Consider the following 26,168-nt stretch of genomic DNA (forward strand, 5'->3'; position numbering starts at 1 on the left):
TCAAAATTCTCTAACACATTTGTGGAAACTTCATTTTTTTTTATTTGAGATTTATTTGAATGAGCTGTTATGATTGGAGACAGTGAGAATTTCAGATTAATGTTTTGCAGCCAAAAAAAAAAAAAAAAAAACCCTCTCTGGAAAGCTGGCAAGTGTTCATAAGTCAGCCCTAGAATTATGTAGGTTGAAGGCTCCCAGTGGACAGACCGAACATATAAGAAGGAAACCAGAGATCTGGTGCTATTACGTCCCCGAGTCTAAGGGAACGAAAAAGCACAGAATTCAAAGCATTCTTCAGCCTGAATTTTTAAGGTAGGTCTGCACAATTTCTATATACTGTACTTGGAAAGTAGAACATACATTAAACGAAAATATTTTTTTGTGGATGAACTTTCCCTTTCTCCTGTATTTTAACACTGTATTTTGCAAAACTCTTAAGTTATTAAACTACTGTTTCTCTTACAGGGGTGCACTTAGGAACTAGGCAAGCTGATTTATGATAATTAAATTTTAAACTCCAACAACCAGTAAGTCTTCAAGTGGGTTCATTTTAGATTCTTTCACGTTACTTTGTTAGGTCCAGATGATGAGAGAATGAGCTTTAGACAAAAATGAGAACTTTGCTGTTTACTAGGAGATTCTTTGGTGATTACGTTTTTCTTTGAGTAGTTTATATGCATTTTGGAACTATCAAAAGTAATAGTCTTTCCTTTACTGTGTTTATCTTCAGCTAATTTTCTTTTGTTTTAAAGCAACGTTGCTCCTAAAAAAAAAATAAACCAACCCGGTACCACAGAGCGTTGATTATAACATTTGAGAGCCATGTAGCATTGTCATTATTTTGTTGTGTTAAAACTGAATGGTAGCAAAGGAAAAATGATACAATTATCTCATGATTCATCATTGATGTTCAATTCCTATTTCATTGAGCAATCAAAACTGTTTCTACTTGACCCTAAATCAGGTTTGGCTATTTTTTTTTTTCTCGTTCTTTTCCTGATTGAAAAAGAAAATGGATTTCCTTTTAAACAGATGAAATATCTATATGAAAAATGAATAGTCTCTATTAACATGTGAATGGGGGCTGTTAGAAATAGGTGCACATTCCATAATTTCCTCTTAATGATACTATTATTGTGAAAACAATGGAAAAGTGGGAGCAAAGGAATTATTTTTCATTAGGAAAAACCAACCACAACCCCCCATCTCAGTATGTTCCTTTTGCAGATTCTCGTTTTCAGTCTTTTGTACACTTACTTATTTTTTCCATAGCTTATGTTACTTACATTTTCCATAGCTGTAATGATTTGTACATAATTAGTTACTTGAATAAGGCATTTCTCTATGCAATAGTGGGCAGCAGTGTGGTTTCTAGAAAGTATACGGACTGAGATATGTGCTCAAGTGTTTTTGAAATATTAACTTTTCTTATTTCTTGAGGCCTTCTTTATTCGCTTCCCATATTTCTATTGATTTCCCTTAAGCCTCTTAAAAGTACGATAGAAAGGATGGGCAAAATAGAGTTTTGTTCAGAATTTTCGGTCCCTGATGCGGAAATGTCTTAACTGCTTGGTACTGTTGAGGAAATCCTCTTTTCTGCTTCAAGAAGCAAAATCCATTCTTATTTCCCAAGGTGTGGTCGTGGTTCCCAATGTTTTCTGTAATCGCCCCCCTTCTTTTTTGCTTTCAAGAAACTTTCAAAACGCTAAAGATTTAAGGACGTCCTAAACTCTGTATGTGTTCTGAGAGTTCCATTTTTTTTTTTTTTTTTTTTTTTTTATCTTCACAGGAGGCATAAGAATTAGGAGCTGCTGACCTTTCAGTATGAAGGGCAACTTCACCCTCGCCGCCATCAGCAAAAACATTACCAACAGTCTTCACTTCGGACTCGTGAACATCGTTGGCAACCAGTCTACCTTCAACTGCTCGCATAAACCGTCAGATAAGCATTTAGACGCAATCCCTGTTCTCTACTATATCATTTTTGCGATTGGATTTCTTGTCAATACTATTGTGGTTACACTGTTTTGTTGTCAAAAGGGCCCTAAAAAGGTGTCCAGCATTTACATCTTCAACCTGGCTGTGGCTGACTTATTGCTCGTGGCTACTCTGCCTCTCTGGGCAACCTATTATTCTTACAGATATGACTGGCTCTTCGGCCCCGTCATGTGCAAAGTTTTTGGCTCCTTCCTGACCCTGAACATGTTTGCGAGCATTTTTTTCATCACCTGCATGAGTGTCGATAGGTACCAATCTGTTATCTATCCCTTTCTGTCTCAAAGAAGGAATCCCTGGCAAGCGTCTTACATAGTTCCCCTGGTCTGGTGTATGGCCTGTGTGTCCTCGCTGCCAACATTTTATTTCCGAGACGTCCGAACCATTGAGTATTTAGGAGTGAATGCTTGCATTATGGCTTTCCCACCCGAGAAATATGCCCAATGGTCAGCTGGCATTGCCTTAATGAAAAATATCCTCGGTTTTATTATCCCTTTGATATTCATAGCAACGTGCTATTTCGGAATCCGAAAACACTTACTGAAGGCCAACAGCTATGGGAAGAACAGAATAACGCGTGACCAAGTCCTAAAGATGGCGGCTGCTGTCGTTCTGGCATTCATCATCTGTTGGCTTCCCTTCCATGTTCTGACCTTCCTGGACGCTCTGGCCTGGATGGGTGTCATTAATAGCTGTGAAGTTATAGCCGTCATTGACCTGGTACTTCCTTTTGCCATCCTCCTGGGATTCACCAACAGCTGCATTAATCCCTTTTTGTATTGTTTTGTTGGTAACCGGTTCCAGCAGAAGCTCCGCCGGGTGTTTAGGGTTCCAATTACTTGCCTCCAAGGCAAGCGAGAGAGCGTGTCGTGCCGAAAAAGCAGTTCCCTTAGAGAAATGGAGACCTTTGTGTCCTAAGCGTGCGAGTGGCACGCAGGGTAACAGCACGGCCACTTGGTTTGAGGTTCCCTGGAATTATCTTTTGGATGGCTTGAGTGACATGATAAGTTTTGCCCTTGATGGAATCTGGTCTCACTGTTCCAGAACAGGAAACCGAACGTAGCTGGAAGTTTGATCCAGCGACTTTCAGGAATTGCCCCTTTCCTGCAGTCTATCGGCACAAGGCTGTCATTGGGAAGACAGATCCATAACCTAGCAGTAACTGAGGATTTATCTCAAGTTATCATTAATAACAAATTGTGAATGGTGATTTGGGGTTTCAGATTTCTCCTGGACGAATGATGAAGTTTTTTTCGTGTTTTTTTTTTTTTTATTGGTTTTTTTTATGTCCCCTTTTCATCAGGCTTGCCTCTTGAACCAAGGGCAGTTTTTTAACTCCTTGCATTATTTACATTTCTAAGTGAAGTATACTGCAGTAGATTGGTACTGAATTATTCAGGCTCTAGGCAAATGCCTTCAACTTTAAAAAATATTATAAGTAATCACCTTTTACATTTTACTTGAGCGTAGGTTTATATTTAAGATATAGCTACATATTGAGTAGGGCTAGGAATATAGATTAGATCACCTGTACTCCTACATTTATCTTATTTTTACAGTTATAGGAAACAAAATGTATAATAACGTAGAAAGAATCTAGATTTGAGATTAACAAATATTTGAGTGTGCACTAACCTCTGAATAAACACTTTTTAAAAAACTTTCTATCCATTTTAACTATTGTTTGGAGATTTCTATGTTCTCTGATAATTTTTTGAAAACAATAACTAAACACCGTGTAGTGTTGTAAAATGTAAAGGTCACTTTTTACATCCTTGACCTTTTGGTGCTTTGATATATAGGAAGTTGACTTGACTTTTATTATTGATGCTTTCGTTCTGGGTTGCTTCCCAAAATATCTGCGTGGCTTCTTTAACTCTTTAATTTGTAATAAACCTTTAACTGGCTAGGAAAAATTTAGGCCAGGATGGAGTTTTGATACCCAAGGAGACAAAGAGGTCCAGCAAATGACAACTTTGGTGTCACATAAAAACCCCTACCTGTCAGGGCAGTGTAATGTGTCTTTGAAAGTAGAGACCACGGGCAGACTTAACTGTTTCTTCCAGATTTTATAGGATTCTGTGGCACTCTCTTAAATCAATCGCTGGTCCATAGACCTCTTTTTCCACACTATTAGCCCTCCCGTCAGGAGTACCTAGAGTTTACGTAGAGTGTGAGTCCTAATTTTAGAAGTTAGACATTTCATTCTGCACCAGCCCCATATTATACCAGGTTACCTAGGACCTTCCTAGACCGATGCTGACCTCTGAGGTAGAAATAAAAGTTTCAAGGACTTAGTGTTTCTGCCTCGTTCCAGGGCTATAGATTAAAGAATTCTCTCACCCCACTTCCTGGGAAATTCCTAATTTCATGTACTCTATTATTATCAATGAAACAAATAGCTAAATGTGTAACCAACTCTGACTTCATAGCCTAAATAATTTTGTAAAACATGGCATATAAATAAAATCTTGAATTGGGAGATCGTGTGTACCTACTTTTTTTTTTAATTTTTAATTTTTTAATTTATTTACTTTTTAAAGTTTATTTCTTTTGGGGGGGGGGAGGGGCAGAGAAAGGGAGGGAGGGAGAGAAAAATCCCAAGCACGCTCCCATGCTGTCAGCGTGGAGCCCAACATGGGGCTCGAACTCACGAACTGTGAGATGGTGACCTGAGCCAAAATCAAGAGTCAGACGCTTAGCCAACTGAGCCACCCAGGTGTCCCACTTTTTTTATTTTGACTACTTCCAAGTATGGAATCTTAACCTGTTGTACCCGTATCCTCCTTGCAATCCCTACTGATACTTTATAGTTTCAGTCCTCACCAGTCCTTCTTCATGCACTCTTCTAAGTCTCTCTCTCTCTCTCTCGACTCTTCAACCATAATTTCTTATTAATTAGGAAAAGAAAGTCCAGATTGTCTGTAGTCAAGACCATAAGGGATCTGGTCCTTCCCAGCCTCTCTTGGCTTTTTCTGTCTCTGCCATCTCTCTCTCACACTCTATGTTCAAGCGTCACAAAGGGACTTCCTGCTTTTTTAAGGCCTAATGTTGTTTCCTGCCTCTCTGCTTTTGTTCACACAACTCTGTGGTCCTGAACACCCCTCCAATCATTCCCACCCCCAGGATCTCTCATTCAGTTGATGAACACCCACTCAGCTTTGATCATTCAGCTCATGTCAATTCCTTTACCACAATAACATTTATTACACTAATGACAATGCACTCCCCCACCCCCGGGAGCTCCGTTAATGAAGAGAATTGTTTCTCTTGTTCTTGGGATTTTAATTCTGGCTTCCACTGCCATAGGAGGCCAGTATTGAGCTGTAAGTAGTTCTCCGAGGCTTGGACTACAGTGCTCTTTCCTGAGACTAAGAACAAATGTCAGCTGAAAAGGTGGTGCATGAACATGCGATCTCTGCAGCAACGTGCAAAGGTATAAATATCCTCTTTTCCCTTTGAAAATGTAAATTTCAGGTAAGCTTCTCAGCGAATGAAGCTATTCTTCTCATTTTGGCCGTATTTCCAGGCATTACCTAATCTCCTTCCTTTTTCTACGGCCCCTCCTTGATTCACATCACCCACGCAATGTCCAACAGCCACGTAATTATATCAACAATAGCTACTATTAGGTGAATATTATATGCGGTATACTATTACACGTATTTTATATGAATTATCCCATTTTATTTCCACAATGACTTACTTATTCTCATTTTGCAAATGAGGACACTGAGGGGCGCCTGGGTGGCTGAGGTGGTTAAGCATCCGACTCTTGATTTCATCTCAGGTCGTGATCTCATGGTCGTGGGATCAAGCTCCGCATTGGGTTCTGGGCTGAGCATGGAACCTGCTTGGGATTCTGTCTGTGCCTCTCCCTCGACCCCTCTCCTGCTCCCATATTTGTTTTCTCTCTCCCTCCCCCAAAAAAATACGCACACACGCACAGGGGCATCTGGGTGGCTCCGTCGGTTGAGCATCCGTCTTTGGCTCGGGTCATGATCTCAAGGTTCGTGGGTTCGGGCCCCGCATCGGGCTCTGTGTCGACAGTGCGGTGCCCGCTTGGGATTCTCTCTCTCTGCCACACCCCCACCCCCCTCAAGGTGAATAAATAAACTTTAAACACATACACACAAACCTCCCCCAAACCCCAAATGAGGACACTGAGGCACAAATGAGTCCCTACTAATCTTTAAATTTGGCCCTGACAGATGATCTGAGCCATCCCGACAGCAGTATTTAGTAGTTTAAGTATGCATCCTAAGCTACCGAGCTGATATTCCAGAGATGGTCTTGCACCGTCCTTGAACCTTCCCTCCATACCTCATTGCTTGCACATCTCTGACCATAGCAATACAAGAACTCCGGTCAGGTGGTATATATGCACCTATGGAGAAAAGGAGAGCAGGCAGATGAATGAGACTTTCTTGAACTTTTTTCTCCACTGCCCTTTTCTTGGGCTCCATGCTGTACAGAATTACCCTGAAGTAACCACCACCCTTGCCGTCCCCTCCACCCCATACACAAAACAAGACAGACACCGCAAACGTTTGTTTTGAGCAACAAAACAACTTTAGCTCCGTGAAATGTGATTATATGGGGTTACCAGGGAAATTTCTAGAAGGAATATGCATTTTTATCATTGAAAGGGCAGTATTAATTATTTCTGCATCTTATATTGCCAAATTAGATCTCCCAAATCAAATGTCTTGGAAAAAAATCCCCTTTTTTTCTGATCGTTTGAGGTGTGTATCTAAATGAGAGACATTCTGAAGGAAAGCACATTCTATTTTGATTTGTCTTCTTCCCCCTCCCGCCCCGGGGACCTGAGAGCAGGAAACTGTTTGGTGGCCTCACACATCAACAAGGGAAAAATCCAAACTTGACAAGCTGAATTAACCACATGTGTTAACTGAAGTCAGAAAAGGCTGAGATAATGAAGGAAATGTGGCACTTAATTATTTGTTAATTCCTAGATAAACTATATCAGCAATAATGACTCACATAAAATAACAGAAATTCGTATGCCGTCACTAAAACTAATCACTTGCCCGGACAAAGACCAGGCATATACCTGAGTTGACTAGCCTTCTGGACATTCAGGTTCTCTTGCATAAACATACCTATAAAGAGTTAACATCCTCAGAAAGAACATTCTTCTGGGATGAGAGAATTCTTTAAAAAATTTTTTTTAAATTTTTTTATTATTTTAATTTTTGAGAGAGAGACAGAGTGCAAGCAGGGGAGGGGCAGAGAGGAGACCCAGAATCTGAAGCAGGCTCCAGGCTCTGAGCTGTCAGCACAGAGCCCGACACGGAGCTTGAACCCACGAGCTGTGAGATCCTGACCTGAGCCGAAGTCGGATGTTTAACCGACGTAGCCACCCCGGTGCCCCAAGAAAATGCTTTTTAAAATTAGAAATAATTTTGTGTTTCTTACTAATATGTTTCTTCTAATTATGTGTTTCTTATTAGTAATTAATATTTTTCCATTGTTGAACATTTTAACTGTATAGATAAAAATTAGCTATGGAGATAATCACTGTTAATAGCATGGGGTAAGATTATAGATAGAGATAGAGATATAGACATGTAAATATCTCTATATATACTATATATATGTATACAATTTTTTAATCTCTTTATCCTCATCCATATTTCTTTCTCTTTTCATCTATTATCTATTGGATATAGGCTTCACCACCCTGTGATACTTTCTTTTATTTATTTATTTATTTATTTATTTTTTATTGGAATATATTTTATTAATTATAAAACTTTACATTTTTTTCAAGGACTTGCATATAGAAAATACATGTTCACTAATGGGTGGATTTTTATAAAATACGTGGAACTTTATGTAAAATAAAATTCACTTTAGTTTTTTTTTTTAATATCAAATTTATTGTCAAATTGGTTTCCATACAACACCCAGTGCTCATCCCAAAAGGGGCCCTCCTCGATGCCCATCACCCCCCCTCCCCGCCTCCCCCCCCTCATGTGATACTTTCTTTTAATATTTAAAACACTCTGATCCCAAGTCCCCATTTGTTTTACTAGAAAGTATTCTTTCTCTTCTTGTTAGATCCTCTTTTCCTTATGATAAGTCCCAACTCCTCAGAGCTTTAAGCAATCCAAGGGATTATACCTGGTTACTATTGCTTCGTGGGGGAGAATACTGGAAACTCTGACGAGACCGCTGGTCCAATTTCTGCCGTTGTTGCTACTGCATTGTTCTCATGTTCCACATGAGAACAGATGGTGAGGTAGTCTGGTGCAGATTTCCATCCACTTCAAGGAGTTTCTAAGTGATCTATGCACAAGCCATCTGAGAGAGTGTAAGAGAAAGTAAAAGGAAGCCCGTTTTCCCGGTGGTCCGCCCATCTATACCCGGTGCATGCCACAGTAGACAAGGTAGACAAGGTCTCGAATACATCTTTATTAGTTTTGGCATCACGGAGGAGGGATCAGCAGAAATCTAGTAGAAGGGACATGGAACCAGTCCCAGGTTCCAGTCTTCTCCTTTCTTAGAGGAAGCCTTTCTGGGCAACTGGATCACAGTTCAAATTCCTTCTCAGTGAAAACAAACCTTGGATTGCGAGTAACTTGTTCTGAGAGCGTCCTGCAAGATGAACAGACGTTTCTAATAAATTTTAACTTGATGAACGAGCGAGGTCTTACAATGTGAGTGGGACGGGACGCTGAACATCACATGATCACAACTGAGCTAATGGTTCTTGAAATTCTCTTTGATATACAAGTGCTTTGAATTACAGTCATGTTTCTGGAATGAATTAGGCTCACAAACCAAGGTTTTACTTGGAGAGGGAACGGGTTAGTAAGGCTGATGTTGCTTCTTGACTGATGACACTAGTAAGTGACATCTCAGTGCATCACTTTGAGCTTAGAAAAAAGAGTCTCGTACTTAATTTCCTTTTTCTCAAAAGGCCTTTTGGCCGATTGCTTCTTCCCCCAAATCCCCAAGCTCAATGTGCCAATACGTATGAGATGCAGTTGATATAGATCCGTTTGCCTGAAAAGTTGGAACCACCAGGCCATTGCCGAACTCCCAAATTTCCAGTTCCTTCTCTTTGAATAATGGATCCCTGCTTACTCCACATTCATTGCCACTGAGGCGATCATTCTCATAACAAAAAAAAAAAAAAAAAAAAAATCAGCAGTGTTTCTTGAGGTCTGAACAACTTGAAATATCTGTGGGTACTAATTTGAAATGGTCTCACTGGGTATGTTAACATCTCTTGTATGTACTGATTTGCGTCTCCCCCAATTCATACGTTGAAATGACATGTGATTGTATTTGGAGATGGAGCTTTTAGAAAACAATTAAGGTTAAATGAAGTCATAAGGACAGAGTCCTGATCCAATAGGACTGGACATGAAAAAGTTGTGTGAATACACAGTGGAAAGACAGCCGTCTCCAAGCCAGGAAGAGAGCTCTCATCAGAATTAGGGGTGCCTCAGCGGCTCAGCTGGTTACATGTCTGACTTCAGCTCAGGTCATGATCGTGCGGTTTATGGGTTCAAGGCCCGCATCAGGCTCCTCGCCGGTGGTGTGGAGCCTTCTTGGGATTCTCACTCTCTGCCTCTCTCTCTCTCTGCCCTGTCCCCACTTGCGCACACACTCTCTCTCAAAATAAACTTAAAAAAAAAAAAAAAAAAAAAAGAACTCAACCATACCGGTACCCTAACCTTGGCCTTACAGCCTCCGGAACAAAGAGGAAATAAATGTCTGTCGTTAGAGCCACCAAGTGTATAATATTTCATTATGGAAGGCCCAGCAGACTAATAGAGATTTTGGTACTGAGAGTGGTTCTAGGGGAGCAGCATGTTAAGGATGAGTTTTCTGGATTGGTCCTGGGGTTTTTGGAATTGGCTCTCCAACAGGATTAGTTTTAAATGACTCTATTTCTAGCAGTAAAGAGATTGACTGGTTGCTCCTAATGTTGCTGGACCAAGTGGGGAAAGAAACGGATGAGCTCAGGGATTTGAATTTCCAGTTCAAGTGCTGCAGTCAATCACTTGCCAGCTTGTGTGCATTCCTTGAAGGGAATTATTACCTCCTGCAGTCTCAGGGTTGAGATCGTGGAAAATCAGATGCAGAATCTCTTTCTGCAACTGGCTGAATTACAATGCAAGTTGAACTCCCAGCCTCACCTGGTGTCTGTGGTTAAAGCGAGGGCATTAAGAAAGAACAAGAGCCTAGGGGCGCCTGGGTGGCTGGGTCGGTTAAGCAGCTGACTTCGGCTCAGGTCATGATCTCACGGTTCGAGATCATGACCTGAGCCGAAGTCAGCTGCTTAACCGACCCAGCCACCCAGGCGCCCTGAGCCCCCAAATTCTGATGTACTCCTTGCCAATGGAAGAGGCCTCTCCACCCTCAGTGGTAGCAGCCTTTCTACTCCCACTTGAGGGGATTAATCCTGAGTTGCCTGAGGAAATGGTATGGTCTCCCCTTAAGTAGTTGCCAGGCGACGACTTAGGACCCACACCATCACTCATCTTTGCCTTTAGATCTATGTTAGATTCAAGTTCCAGCAGGCCCCGAAAGGGGAGGCACAAAGTTTGACCCATGAGGAGGTACACTGCACTCCAAAAGTACTACTTGAGTTTTCTCACTTACACAGACAGAAACCCGGGGGAAAATGTGTGCGAATAGGTACGAAAGGTGTGGGATAGTGGTGGAAGAAGCATGAAGTTGGATCAGGTCAAATGTATTGATATTTGCTCACTAATCAGATTCTGGATTTGATGTTGCAGCTCGGGGAGTTAGTTAGAAAAGGCTCTAACCATTTGGTTGGTTGGTTGGTTGAAACATGGGCCAAAAGGTAGACGAAAGTGAGTGCATTAGAAATGCTGGAGTTGGGGTGCCTGGGTGGCGCAGTCGGTTAAACGTCCGACTTCAGCCAGGTCACGATCTCGCGGTCCGGGAGTTCGAGCTCCGCGTCGGGCTCTGGGCTGATGGCTCAGAGCCTGGAGCCTGTTTCGGATTCTGTGTCTCCCTCTCTCTCTGCCCCTCCCCCGTTCATGCTCTGTCTCTCTCTGTCTCAAAAATAAATAAAATAAACGTTGGAAAAAAAATTAAAAAAAAAAAAAGAAATGCTGGAGTTGCCTTGGTTTAATGTAGAGGAAAGGATTCCAAGGCTTAGGGAAATTGGAATTTTAAAATAGATTTGTTATTTTATTTTATTAAAAACAACTTTTAATGGACATTTACTCATTTTAGAGAGAGCTTGGGCAGGGGGAGGGCAGAGAGAGAGGGAGACACAGAATCTGAAGCAGGCTCCAGGCTCCGAGCTATCAGCACAGAGCCCGACGTGGGGCTCGAACTCATGAGCGTGAAATCATGACCTGAGCTGAAGTAGGACACTTAACCAACTGAGCCACGCAGGCACCCCTGTCATTTTGTTTTTAAAGTTTATTTTGAGAGAGAGAGAGAAAGAGAGAGAGTGAGTGAGAGCAGGGGAGGGTCAGAGACAGAGAGAGAGAGAGAATCCCAAGCAGGCTCCATGCGGTCAGTGCAGAGCCCGACATGAGGCTCAAACTCACGAACTGCGAGATCATGACCTGAGCTGAAATCAAGAGTTGGACGCTTAACTCACTGAGCCACCCAGGCCCCCCAAAGTGGATTTGCCATTTTAGACCTACTCGCCCACCCTGGGAGGGTCCAGAAGGCACACCTTTTCCCAATACAGTAAGAAATAGATCTGTAAGGGCAGCCTTGGAAGTCTTGAAGAACTCTGTTCATTCTTCTCATTGGGCCAGAATTTACAGTGGGAATTGCATTTTTAAACTGGGAAACCTAAGTGCAAAGGTCGTATGCAGGTTCTGGGGTTGCAGGGGGCAAGCGGCAGTACTGAACCACCCAAGACAAGGTGGGTATCGTTGCCATACATGGATGGCAGAGTCAAAGCAGCAAAATGGTCTGACTGGCACAGACCTATGGTGTTGGCTAGTTGATCACGATGTTACTGGAAGTGTAACAGGTAAGCAGCTTACGAAATTCTTAACGCTCATAAGCAGGAAAGTTCGAATTCAAGTGAACAAATGTCTAACCTGAATCATAAAAACAAAGGGTCATGGCCCCCCATTAATTCCTAGTTTTGAGTCAGTTTACAGACTCGGAATGAAGGCGAGGCCATGTCCCTTGAGGGAGGATCTCAGCCTAGTACTAAAAATTTATATGGTTAATGTCTCTCCCAGCCTTCCCTAACAGTACCCGTGGTCTTTTACCAGGGTGACTGGGCACTGGGGAAAATGAAATAATCGAACTACTAGACTTGGGCTCTAAACTGAAATTAGTTTCACAGGACCCCAAAAGTGACTGGGGTCCATCAGAGAGTGTAGGGCCTCATGGAAGTCAGGTGATCAATGGAGTTTTAGCTCCGGTCTATCTTACAGTGGGCCCAGTGGGTCACCAGATCCGTCCTGTGGTTAGACCTCCAGCCCCAGAATGCATAGTTTGAATAGATAAGCTCAGCAGCTGACCGATGCCTCACATTGGTTCCTTGACCTATGGGGTGAGGGCTATTATGGTGGCAGAGGCCAAGTGGAAGGCACGAGAACCACCGCTGCTTAGGAAAATAGTAAACTAAAAGCAATACGCATTCTTGGAGGGATTGCACAATCAAGGGCTTGAAAGAAGCAGGGACGGTGACCCCAGCATGTCCCCATTCAACTCACATGTTTGCTCTGCACAGAAGACGTATGGATTTCATAGAATAACTGTAGATTATCCAAGCAATTGCCCAAGCCAGACGTGGTTTTATTCCTTGAGCAAATTCACACATCCCCTAGTATCTGGTATGCAACCATTAATCTGGAAAGTACTTTTTTGTCTATCTTTTAGTAAAGGGCACCAGAAACAGTTCGCTTTCAGCAGGTAGGGCCGTCCTGCCTCAGGGGTAGATCAACTCTCCACCCTCTCGTCATTAATTCATGAGAATCCTAATTGCCTTCTCATTCCACAAGATATAACATCGGTCCATCACACTGGCGACATTATGCTGATGGGACCTAGTCATTTAGAAGTAGCAACTTCTCGAGACTTACTTCTAAAACTTGTGCACGTCAGAGCATGATACAGAAACCCAACCAAAGCTCAGGGGCCTTGTCCTCCGGTGACATTTCTAGGTAAGTTGTTGCACGTGACCCCTCCTACGATCAAAAAAGAGGCCCAATTTCTAGTAAGCCTCATTGGATTTTAGAGGCAACGTATTTCTTAGATGGGTATGCTGCTCTGGCCTGCTTACTGAGTGACCCGAAGAGCTGCTAGTTTTGAGCAAGGCCTTAGAAGAGAAGGCTCTACAGTCACTCCAGGCTGCTATACAAGCCGCTCTGCCGCATCAGTCGTACGATCCGGAAGAATCTATAGGGCAGCACAGGCCATTAGCATCTGGGAACAAAGCCCTGCCAGTCTCTACATGTACCTTTGCCCCTTTTGAGGAACAGCTCCAGGCCTGCTATTCGGGTCTCAGTAGGGATCAAACATATGACCTGAGCTGCCCACCACGAACTCAGTGCTAGCTGACTCACTAAGCCATCAAGTTGGATGTCCGTAGCAGTATTCCATCACCAGATAGGATTGTTATATCCGTGATTGGACCCAAGCAGGGCCTGAAGGTGCAGGTCGGTTACATGAACAAGTGGTCCAAATGTCATTGGCCCACATTCCTTTTGCACAACCTTTTCTCTTCCAGCCTGCACCTGTGGCATCATGGGGAGTTCCCTTCGAGCAGTTGATAGAGGAACAGAAGATTTGGGCCTGATTTACAGATGGTTCTGCACAAGTTGCAGGTGCCTGCCCAATAGTGGACAGCTGTAGCACTGCAACCCCTCTCTGGAACATTCCTGAAGGATAGTGGTGAAGGGAAATCCTCCCACGGGGAAGAACTTCAAGCAGTACACTTGGTTGTTCACTTTGCTTAGAAGGAGAAATGACCAGATGTGTCATTGTCTACCAATTGATTGCCTGTGGCCAATGGTTTAGCTGAATGGTCAGGAACTTGGAAGGAACATGACTGGCAAATTGGTGACAAGGAAATTTGGGAAAGCGATATGTGGATAGAATGCTCTGAATACACAGAAAATGTGAAAATATTTGTGTCCCGTATAGAATGTTCACCAAAGGATGAACTCAGCAGAGGAGAATTTTAATAATCGAAGGATAACCCTTTCTATGGATATCAGTCAACCTCTTTCCTTAGCCACTTCCGACATTGCCCAGTGAGCTCATAAACAAAGTAGCCATGGTGGCAGGGATGAAGGTTATTCACAGGCTTAGCAACATGGACTCTCACTCACCAAAGACAACATGGCTAAGGTCATTGCTGAGTACTTAATCTGCCACCAGCAGAAACCAATGAGGAATCTTGATATGGCATCACTCCCTGGTACTGGCCAGTTATCTGGTGGCAGATTGATTATATTGGACTGCTTCCATGATGGAATTGGTGGTGTTTTGTTCTTACTGGTGTAGACACTGTGGGTATGGACTTTCCTTCTCTGCATAAAATGCTTCTGCCCAAACTACCATCCATGGACTTGTAGAATATCTTGCCTATCTTCGTGGCATTCTAAACAGCATTGTTTCTAATCCAGGAACTCTCTGTATGTTCTGCTTTAATTTTGCTGTGAATCTGAAACTACTATAAAAATAGAAGTTTATTAAAGATAAAGGAAAAAACAAAATAAATAGCTAATCATTAAATCCGTATTCTTTCTAATATCTTTACTTTAATAAATAATACTATGGTTGACATACTTGTAGTTAAATGTTTACATATTCCTTTGTTTAGTTTTTTATCATACATTTTTAAGAACGAAATTGCTATGCCAAAGGAATCAGTTCTTCAGCTTCTTCTTCTTCTTCTTGGAATAATTTGCCACAATGACCACCACAAACTATATATGAATTTATATTTAGACTAAAAGTTCAGGAAAGTGCATGTTCAAAGCATAAAAACTTAAAGCTTTTCTCCAATTTATCTGCTCCTAACTTTGGCTTCCCCTATCCTATAAGTTTATGTGTTTTTCTTCAACCAACATTAGTGGCCACTGCTTTTAACAAATATTCCTTAACCGCCTTTTGGTGATCCCCACCATGGGGAAAAAAAACCAAACAAACTATTTTTTACCTCATTCTTGACTAAAATACATTTCATTGATTTGTGGAAGATATCAAAATCTGTTTCTATGGAGATCCACATTGGCCATAAGTCTGTTTTCCAAAGTCTTCTGATGATGAGCACATGGCGAGGTACGTGAAAAGATTTCCAGTTCCAGAGTATTCCTTGAACCTATCCATTTGTAGACTATTCCAATATCTCAGTGCAATGACAAGTGGAATACAAAAATAAAATCTATTGCCCCTGCAAACCCAGGAGATGCGCTACCAATAGAGAGGGGGTATTCGGAAGGTATAAATTGACTGGAAATAGGGAAGTGATGTGGTGCATTGTAGGTCCACATCCAGCCACCCCAAAGCAGTAGGTAAGTCGACAGGCAAAAGTTGATGATCTTCAGAACTCCAACTATCCCCAAGATCAAAGGAAGTTCAGGCTGGAGAAAGAGGTCATGGATAATGGGCCAATGAAGTCAACTTTAGAGTAGAACACCTGTGCCAGTCTTGGCTGTTAGAAGCAATGATTCAGATATTCGCTTAGAGGCTAACGCCCTGAGTACAGTTCTTTAAAAAGGACATTGAGACGCGAAAAACTCTCAGAATAAGCGTTGATTTCAGAGAAGAAGGGTTACTCTAGGTAATGTTTAAGTTCCAAGTGGGTGGGAAACCCTCACGTAGAAAATAAACTACTTTTACACTCCTTGGGAAAGGCTGCCAGATGCATATAAACCTTTGCTTCTCTACATCACAACTATCAGAATGCAGGCTCCTACAATTGAAATTTGTATTAATAGAACAAGGGGACAAGGGTTCTCAGTTAGCCTCAGGAAATGCACTCTAGCAATTACTTTAATTTAATTTAGAGTTGCATCTATGAATATAAACAATTAAGAAGTGACTAAACATTTGAGGGGAAAAAATAGCATGAAAATGAGGAACTAAATTCAACAAAAACTGAGAACCAGCATCCTAAGGAAACGATAGAGAACATAGAAAAAAATAAATGGGAATACTCATTAGCTTTGGTGTGTTTTCTTCTCCCTGCTTTTTCATAACTGAAGATAAAATTGTGTATACTTAACATGCATAGCATGATGATTTGATATATGTATACGTTTGTGAAATGGTTTCCACAGTCAAATTAATAGCACTCGTAATGTTAAGTGAAATAAGCCAGACAGAGAAAGGCAAATACTGTATGATCTACTTAAACGTGGAATCTAAAAAAAGTCAGACTCATAGAAACAGAGAAGAATGGTGATTGCCAAGGGCAGGGGAGTGGGAGAAAGGGGCATATATTGGTCAAAGGGTACAAACTTTCAAATAAAAGATGAATCAGTTCTAGGGATCCAATCTATAGCATGGTGACTATAGTTAATAATACTATATTATATTAAAGACCTTGATGTGAGGCCTAAAACCATAAAATTCCTAGAAGAGAACATAGGTAGTCCCCTCTTTGACATCGGCTATAGCAATGTTCTAGATATATCTCCCGAAGCAAGGGAAACAAAAGCAAAAATAAAATAGTGGGACAACATCAAAATAAAAAGCTTCTGTACACTTAAGGAAAACAATCAGCAAAACTAAAAGACAACCCGTGGAATGGGAGAAGATATTTGCAAATGACATATTAGATGCTAAAGAGTTAGCATCCAAAATATATAAAGAACTTCTAAAACCCAATACTCCACAAATGAAAGATCCAGTTAAAAAGAGGGCAGAAGGCATGAAAAAACATTTTTCCAAAGAAGACATATGGGTGGCCAATAGTCCCATGAAAAGAGGCTCATAATTACTTATCACCGAGGAAATGCAAATCAAAACTAGAATGAAACATCATCTCACACCTGTAGGAATGGCTAAAATCAACAACACAAGAAACAAGAGGTGTCGGCGAGGACGTGGAGGAAAAGGAACCTTCCTGCACTGCTCGTGGGAATGCAAACTGGTGCAGCCGCTCTGGAAAACAGTATGGAGGTTCCTCAAAAAGCTAAGAACAGAACTACCTCCGGGCGCCTGGGTGGCTCAGTCAGTTGAACGTCTGACTTCAGCTCAGGTCGTGATCTCGCCATTTGTGAGTTTGAGCCCCACATCGGGCCCACTGCTGTCAGCCTGTCGGCAAAGGGCCCACTTGGGATCCTCTGCCCCACTCTCGCTGCCCCTCCCCTGATTACGCTCTCTCAAAAATGAATAAATATTTAAAAAGAAAAAGAAGAGAATTACCTTATGACCCAGCAATCACACCACTGGGTATTTGCCCAAAGCATACAAGAAGAGAACACTAATTCAAAGGGATACATGCACCCCTATGTTTGTAGCAGCATTATTTACAATAGCCGAGATATGGAAGCAGGCCAAGTGTCTATCAACTGATGAATGGATAAAGAAAACGTAATCTATATACACAATGGAACATTATTCAGCCATAAAAAGAATGAAATCTTGCCATTTGCAATGACATGGATAGAGCTAGAAAGTATAATGCTAAGTGGAATAAGTCAGTTGGAGAAAGACAAATATCACATCATTTCACGCCTATGTGGAATTTAAGAAAGGAAAGAACAAGTAAAGACAAAAAAAAAAAAATAAGAGAGAGGAAGCAAGAAACAGATTCTCTCTTTTTTAAGTTTTTATGTATCCAGTTTGAGAGAGAGAGAGAGCACGGGGAGGCAGAGAGAGGGAGAGAGAGAGAGAGAGAGAATTCCAAGCAGGCTCCACACGGCCAGCACAGAGCCTTGACAATGAGGGGCTCAATCCTGTGAACCGTGAGATCACGACCTGAGCCAAAATCAAGAGCCAGAGGCCCAACCAACTCTGGTGCCCAGTCACCCCAACAGATTCTTAATTATAGAGAACAAACTGATGGTTTACCAGAGGGGAGGGGGCGGGGCGATGGGTGAAAAAGGTGACAGAGATTAAGGAGTACACTTGTGATGAGCATGGGGTGATGTCTGAAAGTGATGAATTACTATATTGTACCCCTGAAACTGATATTACACTGTACGTTAACTAACTGGAATTAAAATAAACACTTAAAATTTAAAAATACTATATTATATCCTTGAAATTTGCCGAAAGAATAGATGTTAAATATTCTTATTAAAAAACTTAATAATTTTAGGAAAGCTTGAGTTCCAATGTTCATAATGCTGCTCAAATTTCTCTGAAAAAAAAAAAAGGAAAAAAACCAAGTGCTTGGAAATTGCCAAAATTTAATAACTCAAGATTAAAGAACTGAGTGAGGTGGCTGAACAATGAATCAATATGCAAAAGTCAATAAACTTCTGATAAAGTAAAACAGACAACCGGCTAAGACATAATGGAAAACAAATATTATTTATAATAAAGACGATGATAACAAAAATTGAATGCCTAAGAATGAATTTAACAAGAATGCATGAACTTTATAAGATAACTGTAAAGTATTGGCGATGACCACAAAAGAATAATTATTGAGTAAATTGAAAGGCATTCTCTAATTTTAGAATATAAAAAACACTCAAAATGATGTTATTTCTCCCTAAATTAATCATGCCTTTAATATAGACTAATAAAAACACCGACATGATGGTGACACCAGCAAGATGGGGAAATAAGACATTTTTTCACCTGTTTCCTTATAGAGACCTCAACTTAACAACGACACATGAACCAAAATACCGTTATGAAAAGACCAGAAAGCAGTTAAGAAATTGTATTACGCTAGAGAACGCAAACTGGTGCAGCCACTCTGGAAAACAGTATGGAGTTTCCAGAAAAAATAAAAAATAGAACCACCCTATGACCCAGCAATTGCACTACTAGGTATTTATACAAGGGATACAGGTGTGCTGTTTTTTTTTTTTTTTAATTTTTTTTTTCAACGTTTATTTATTTTTGGGACAGAGAGAGAGAGAGAGAGAGAGCATGAATGGGGGAGGGGCAGAGAGAGAGGGAGACACAGAATCAGAAACAGGCTCCAGGCTCTGAGCCATCAGCCCAGAGTCCGACGCGGGGCTCGAAATCACGGACCGCGAGATCGTGACCTGGCTGAAGTCGGACGCTTAACCGACTGCGCCACCCAGGCGCCCCAGGTGTGCTGTTTTGAAGGGACACACGCACCCCATGTTTATAGCAGCACTATCGACAATAGCCAAAGTATGGAAAGAGCCCAAATGTCCATCGATGGGTGAATGGATAAAGAAGATGTGGGATATAGATACAATGGAATAGTACTCAGTGATCAAACAAGAATGAAATCTTGACATTTGCAATAATGTGGATGGAACAGGGGTGTGTTATGCTAAGTGAAATAAGTCAGTCAAAGAAAGACAAACGTATGATTTCACTCTTCCATGGAATTTGAGAAACACAACAGATTAACATAGAGGAAGGGAAAGAAAACTAAGATAAAAAACAGAGGGAGGCAAACATTAAGAGGCTCTTAAATACAGAGAACAAACTGAGGGTTTGCTGGAGAGGGGGTGGGGATGGGCTAAATGGGTGATGGGCTTTAAGGACGCCACTTGTCATGAGCACTGGGTGTATATTTAGGAATCACTAAATTCTACTCCTCCAACCAATATGACACTATATGTTAACTTGAATATAAATAGGAAGAAAGAAAGAAAGAAAAAGAGAAAGAAAGAAAGAAAGAAAGAAAGAAAGAAAGAAAGAAAGGAGGGAAGGAAGGAATTGTATTATGCTGGGTAAAACAACGTTGAAACAGTTGCTCTGAAATGGACAAGAGCCACTTTGTGTTGCCACAATCACCCCTCCCTTTGGCAGGTGTATCTCAGCTTAGTTCCAGCCTTCTCCCTCAAAGGATGGTGGACACAACCAATTATTGTATATTAATTTAGAATCTTGTAGCTTCACTGAATTTTTTTGGTAGCTATAACAATTTTTTGGTGGAGTCTTTAGGGTTGTCTATATATAGTATCATATCATCTGCAAATAGTGACAGTTTTACTTCTTTCTTTTCAATCGGGAGGCCTTTTATTTCCTTTTCTCGCCTAATTGCTGTGGCTAGAACTTCCGGTACTATGTTGAATAAAAGAGGGGATTCTTGTCTTGTTCCTGATCTTAGAAGAAAAGCTTTCACCTTTTCACTTTAATATACTAAGTATATTAGGTGCGGGCTTGTCATAGAAGGTATGTTCCCTTCTACACCCACTTTGTTGAGTTTTTAATCAATAAATGGATGTTGAATTTTGTCAAAGGCTTTTTCTGTATCTATTGAGATGATCTGATGATTTGTATATTTCCTTTTGTGAATATTGAGCCATTCTCGCATCCCTGGAATCAATCCCACTTGATGGTATATAATCCTTTGCATGTATTGTTGAATGCAGTTTGCTAATGTTTTGTTGAGGATTTTTGCACCTGTGTGCATCAGGAAATGTCTTTTAAAAATACTCAAAATTTTCCATCTTTCAACAGATTTACTAGACCAACAACCGGATGTCCATATGGAAATGATGTATTTTGATTTCTACCTTACATCATACATAAGTATCAAATGTCAATTGCAGTTAGGTTTCAGATTGGATAGTGAGAAGTTATAACATAATTTTCTGTAGAAGAATGCATGAGTCTTCTTGTGACCTTGGAGTTTTCAAAGATTTCTTATGGACTGTAAATGAAAAAAAAAAAAAAGACAACAGATTGGGTTTTATGTTAACTGGGAAGATTTTTTTCATCAAAAAAACATAATTGAAAGGGCGAGAAAAGAAGCCCATGTGAGAGACAATTTTTGCAATATTTTACAATTTTTTAAAAAAAATTTTTTTTTCAACGTTTATTTATTTTTGGGGGGACAGAGAGAGACAGAGCATGAACGGGGGAGGGGCAGAGAGAGAGGGAGACACAGAATCGGAAACAGGCTCCAGGCTCTGAGCCATCAGCCCAGAGCCCGACGCGGGGCTCGAACTCACGGACCGCGAGATCGTGACCTGGCTGAAGTCGGACGCTTAACCGACTGCGCCACCCAGGCGCCCCTTTTACAATTTTTTAAAATCAGTTTTGTAAGTTTATTCTGAGAGACAGACACAGAGAACACGTGTGAGCAGGGGAGGGGCAGAGAGAAAGAGAATCCCAAGCAGGTTCCGCACTATCAGCACAGAGCTTTGACCCAGGCTTGGTCTCAGGAACCAACCATGAGATCATGACCTGAGTCAAAATCAAAGAGTCTGATGCTTATCTGACAGCCACCCAGGTGCCCCATGTAAGATTTTATGATTTATGTATTTTTATTAAAAGTATTTGTATTCAGAGTATATAGAGAACTGGAAACAAATAAGAATAATGGCATTCAGGAACCTGAGTGGCTCAGTTGGTTGTTCCACCGGCTCTTGATTTAAGCTCAGGTCATGATCTCACGGTTGTGAGATCAAGCCCTTCTACCAGCTCTGCCCTGGGCACGGAGCCTACTTGAGATTCTCTCTCTGTCCCTCTCCCTCTGCCCCTCCCCTGCATGTGCTATTTCTCTCTCTCTCACACTCAAAAGAAAGGATAATGACATTCAACTCAAATTTAAAATGTACATATGCTAACCAATTGGAATTTAAGTGCTTTGTAAATTTATTTTTGAGAGAGAGTGCAGGAGCAGGGGAGGGGCAGAGGGAGAGGGGGGACAGAGGATCCAAAGCAGGCTCTGCACTGAGAGCAGATGTGAGGCTCGAGCTCAGGAACTGTGAGATCGTGACCTGAACCGAAGTCCGACGCTCAACCGACTGAGCCACGCAGGCACCCCAGCAACTGGAATCTAAGTAAATACCTTGAAAAGAAAAAAATGTACATAACACTTTAAATAAGCGTTTCACGATACAATGTAGCTAACCGGTCAAAAATGAATGAAAGTTTCCTCAAGTTTATTAGCCATTGGAAAATGCAAATGAAATGATATTGTGATATCATTACACACCCCGCAGAATGGGTAAGATGAAAAAGATCGAAAAAAGTTTTGTCAGGAATTTGGAGCAAGTGGAAGTCTCCTATCTTTCTCCCGAGAGTATACATTTGTGCAACGGTTTTTGGGAAAGTTTGGCAATAGGTACATACAGCAATAGGTGTGAACTTAACGAACAGAATGTTGGGTGAAAGAAACAAGATACGGAAAAGTATATAGTGTATGATTCTACTAATACGAAGCACAATCAACTATGGTGTTAGATGTCAGAATGGTAGTTAACATTGGTAGGGGGACAGTGACTCAGAGGGAACAGGAATGTAATGGGCCACATGTAAAATTGCTATGATTCTTGATCTGGGGGCTAGTTCCATGGAAATGTTCCGTTTGTGAAAATTATTGGGGTGTACACTTAATGATATGTGCGCGTTCTGGGAACGCATTACACTTTAATATCCTGTTCCTATGGCATATTAAAATGCCCTATTCTTTTTTAAAAAATTTTTCTTAACACTTACTTATTATTGAGAGACAGAGAGAGACAGACCGTGAGCAGGGGAGGGGTAGAGAGAGAGGGAGACACAGAATCTGAAGCAGGCTCCAGGCTCTGAGCTGTCAGCACAGATCTTGACGCGGGGCTCGAACTCACGAACCTCGAGACCGTGACCTGAGCCGATGTCGGGAAGCCCAACCGACTGAGCCCCCCAGGCACCCCCACATGCCCTATTCTTATGCCCCTCGCCCAATCTTCATCATCATCTTTGAAATCCCAAAGCCCATATCCTGGTGAAAACCAACAGCCTGACAGCCATTGAGGAGTCAGAATGGGGTTGGAACTCTTCAAAACCCCCCTTTCGGCAAATTGCTCTTCTCTGACTTGTCTGACATTTCCATGGATAACCCCAGTTGTAAGAACTATCTTTACTTGACCTGATCCGCTGCTAACCCTTGTGTGAGAAGCCTTTTCCTCAGGGTAATTGCTGAAACCAATTACAGGGAAGTAATTAACTTTGCAGCTGCCTGAGGTTGTGGATCACAGTGGAGGCAAACAATAGACTAACCATAAGGTTTAAAAAGGAAAGCTGGGGAACCAGATTGATAGGGGCTTTGAAAAGCTTTGACACAATCCTGGAAATGTAGAAGGCTGCGCGCATGCCCAAGGCTGTCTGCAGCTGTGCACATGCTCAGGAAAGACTTGAGAAGCCCTTAAGCTTTCGACTTTGGCTGATCTAGAGGTTCTGCCTAAGCAGGAAGGAAAAGCTGAAGCAGAATTCAAAACTGCCTGATTGAGAGTTTGCTCTCGTTTTTCAACGTGGGCACGGAGTCCCTGGCAAATACTAGGAGGCTTAGTGCTTTAAATGCTTAATGAAACCATCGTCCAATGATGAGTTGCCCCAGCTAACCAGAGACGTCAGTGGTTGCACACGATAAAGAATACGGATTTTACAGAATCAGTTTAGAAATGCCAGTAAGTAACGCACCGCCACCAACAAAGAGCAGCAAACCCGTAGCAGGGTCCGTAAAACAAAGCACAACAAATGTCGATTTTTGGTATCATAACAATGTTCTCTAATCACTGTGGAGTGAGATTACAAATCCACAACAAAAGGAAATTTGACATGTTGATGGACATGGAAAAATTAAACGAGGTACTTCGAAGTAACCAGTGGGTCTTGGTAGAAAGCACAAGGGGAATTAGAAATTACTTTGAGGAAAATTAAAAGTTAAAAACAACATACTGGGGCGCTAGGGTGGCTCAGTCGGTTCAGCGTCTGGCTCTTGATTTCGGCTCAGGTCCTGATCTCGTGGTTCATGGGGTCAAGCCCTGTTTTAGGCACTGTGCTGACAGTGCAGAGCCTGCTTGGGATTCTCTCTCTCCCTGCTGTCTCTCAAAATAAATAAATACACATTAAAAGAAATTAAAAACAATATACCCAAACCTATGGGATCAGCTAAGGCAGTGCTTAGAGGGAATTTACCTCAATCAATAATCCAACCTCAGCATTCACCTTTGGAAACTAGAAAAAGAAGAACCAATGAAATCCAACATAAGCAGAAGGAAGGTTGTGAATAGAAATAAAGGAAATGGGGAATAAAAAAACAAGAGAGAAAATCAAAGAAACCAAAACGTGATTGAAAGATCAACAAAACTGACAGAACTTTAGATATGCTGACCAAGAAAAATAAAAGTACTCGAATTACTCAAACCAAGACTGAAAGAGGGGAAATTCCCATTGACTTTCAGAAATAAAAAAGATTGTAAGGGAATACTACACAATTTTAAGCCAACAAATTAGGTCACTTCAATGAAATGGACATTTTCTTAGACACAAACTGTTGAAACGAACTCGAGAAGAAATAGAAAATGTGTATAAACCTATAGCAAGTAAAGTAACTGAATTAGTAACCAAAAACTTCCACAAAGAAAAACGCAGAACAAGATGGCTTCACTGGTGATTTCTACCAAATGTTTGAGGAAGAATGAACACCAATTCTTCCCAAACTCTTTCAAAAACAGAAGAATGGAGAATATGTGTCAACTCATTCTCTAAAGCCGCTATTACCCAGTTAACAAAATTACATGAAAAGAAAACTACAGACTAACATCCCTTATGAATATAGACACAAAAATCCTCAACGGTATACTAGGAAACTAGATCTAGAAACATATAAGGATCATATATACTGTATATTACATATAGTTATATGTTTTGTGGTTATACATAATATAATATGATGTAATATAATAATTATATTATATGAGGCTTGTACACCAATCCAATGAGGATCTATCTAAGATAGGATTGATTCATTGGATAAGTGGTTTAATATTCCCAAATTAATGGAATATACCACATTAATAGAATAAAAGACGAAAAATTTCACGAGTATCTCAATAGACACAGAAAAAGCATTTGACAAAACTTACATCCTTTCATGATAAAAACTAGGAATACAAGGGGACTCCCTGAACCTGATAATGGGCAACTAACAAAATTCCCATGGCTGACATTGTACTTAATGATAGGCAACTGAGAGCACTCCCCCCAGTATCAGGAACCAGACAAGGATATCCACTCTTACCACCTTTATTTTACTGGTGGTTCTAGCAAGAAACATTGGACAAGAAAAAGAAAGCAAAGGCCTCTAGTTTGTAAAGAAAGGAGTAAAACTATCTCTACTTACAGAAAACATGACCTTATGAAATCTTGAGGCATTCGCTCAGTCTCTAATAAAACAACAACCACAACAACAAACTTTGGCAAGATTGCAGGACCCAACTTCAATACAAAAATCAGTTATATTTCTCTATGATAGCAATCAACAACCTGAAAATGAAATGAAGAAAAGTCCATTTACAATAGCATCAAAAAGAATAAAGTACTTAACCAAGGAGGTGTAAGACTTGTAACTGACAAAAACAAAGCATCACTGAAAGAAATTAAAGAGGACCTAAATAAATAGAAAGGTATATCACATGCTCATTGATTGGAGGACTTAATATTGTTAAGATGTCAGAACTCTACAAATTGATTTAATGATTCAGTACAACCTTCCCCAAATCATGCCTACTGCTTCTGCAGAAATTGATAAACTGATTCTAAAATTTGTATGGAAATGTTAGGAACCCAGAAGAGCCAAAATTATGTTGAAAAGAAGAATGAAGTGGGAGAACTCACAGTTCCCCATTTTGAAATTTAATACACAGCCTTCATAATCAAGGTAGTGTAAGACTAGATGATAATAGACATATAAAACATTGGAATAGAATCGAGAGTCTGGAAACAGGCCCTCGCATTCATACTGATTTTCTAGCAGGGTGCCAAGACAATTTAATGGGCAAAGGACAGTTGTTTCAACAAATGGCGCTGAAACAACTGTATATCTACATGCAAAACAATTAAATTGGACCCCTACCTCACACCATACACAAAGAGTAATTCAAAATGGAACAAACACTTAAATGTAAAGGTCCAAACTATAAAACTGTTAGAAGAAACCTTAGACCTAAAACTTCATGACCTTCGATATGGCCCTGAATTCTCAGATATGACATCACAAACATAGGCAACATCAACAACAAATTGATAAGCTGGACTTCACAGACATTTAAAAAAGCACATTTTTAAAAAATTTTTTT

The 26,168-nt window shown here is 40.8% G+C and overlaps 1 protein-coding gene across 2 annotated transcripts; it reads left to right on the forward strand.

Moving 5' to 3' along the window:
* The first annotated feature begins 206 nt into the window (after positions 1 to 206).
* On the forward strand, positions 207 to 4,477 carry AGTR2 (angiotensin II receptor type 2). Of its 2 annotated transcripts, XM_045470671.1 has the most exons (3): positions 233 to 312; positions 466 to 527; positions 1,790 to 4,477. In XM_045470671.1, the coding sequence occupies exon 3, from the start codon at positions 1,825 to 1,827 to the stop codon at positions 2,911 to 2,913; it is 1,089 nt and encodes a 362-aa protein (XP_045326627.1). In that variant the 5' UTR covers positions 233 to 312; positions 466 to 527; positions 1,790 to 1,824; the 3' UTR covers positions 2,914 to 4,477. The 2 variants fall into 2 exon arrangements, with proteins under 2 accessions (XP_045326626.1, XP_045326627.1); XM_045470670.1 differs by lacking the exon at positions 466 to 527 and having other exon boundaries at positions 207 to 312.
* Positions 4,478 to 26,168: the final 21,691 nt, after the last annotated feature.

The sequence above is a fragment of the Leopardus geoffroyi genome, chromosome X (genome assembly GCF_018350155.1).
Source record: "Leopardus geoffroyi isolate Oge1 chromosome X, O.geoffroyi_Oge1_pat1.0, whole genome shotgun sequence".
Lineage (NCBI taxonomy): Eukaryota > Metazoa > Chordata > Mammalia > Carnivora > Felidae > Leopardus > Leopardus geoffroyi.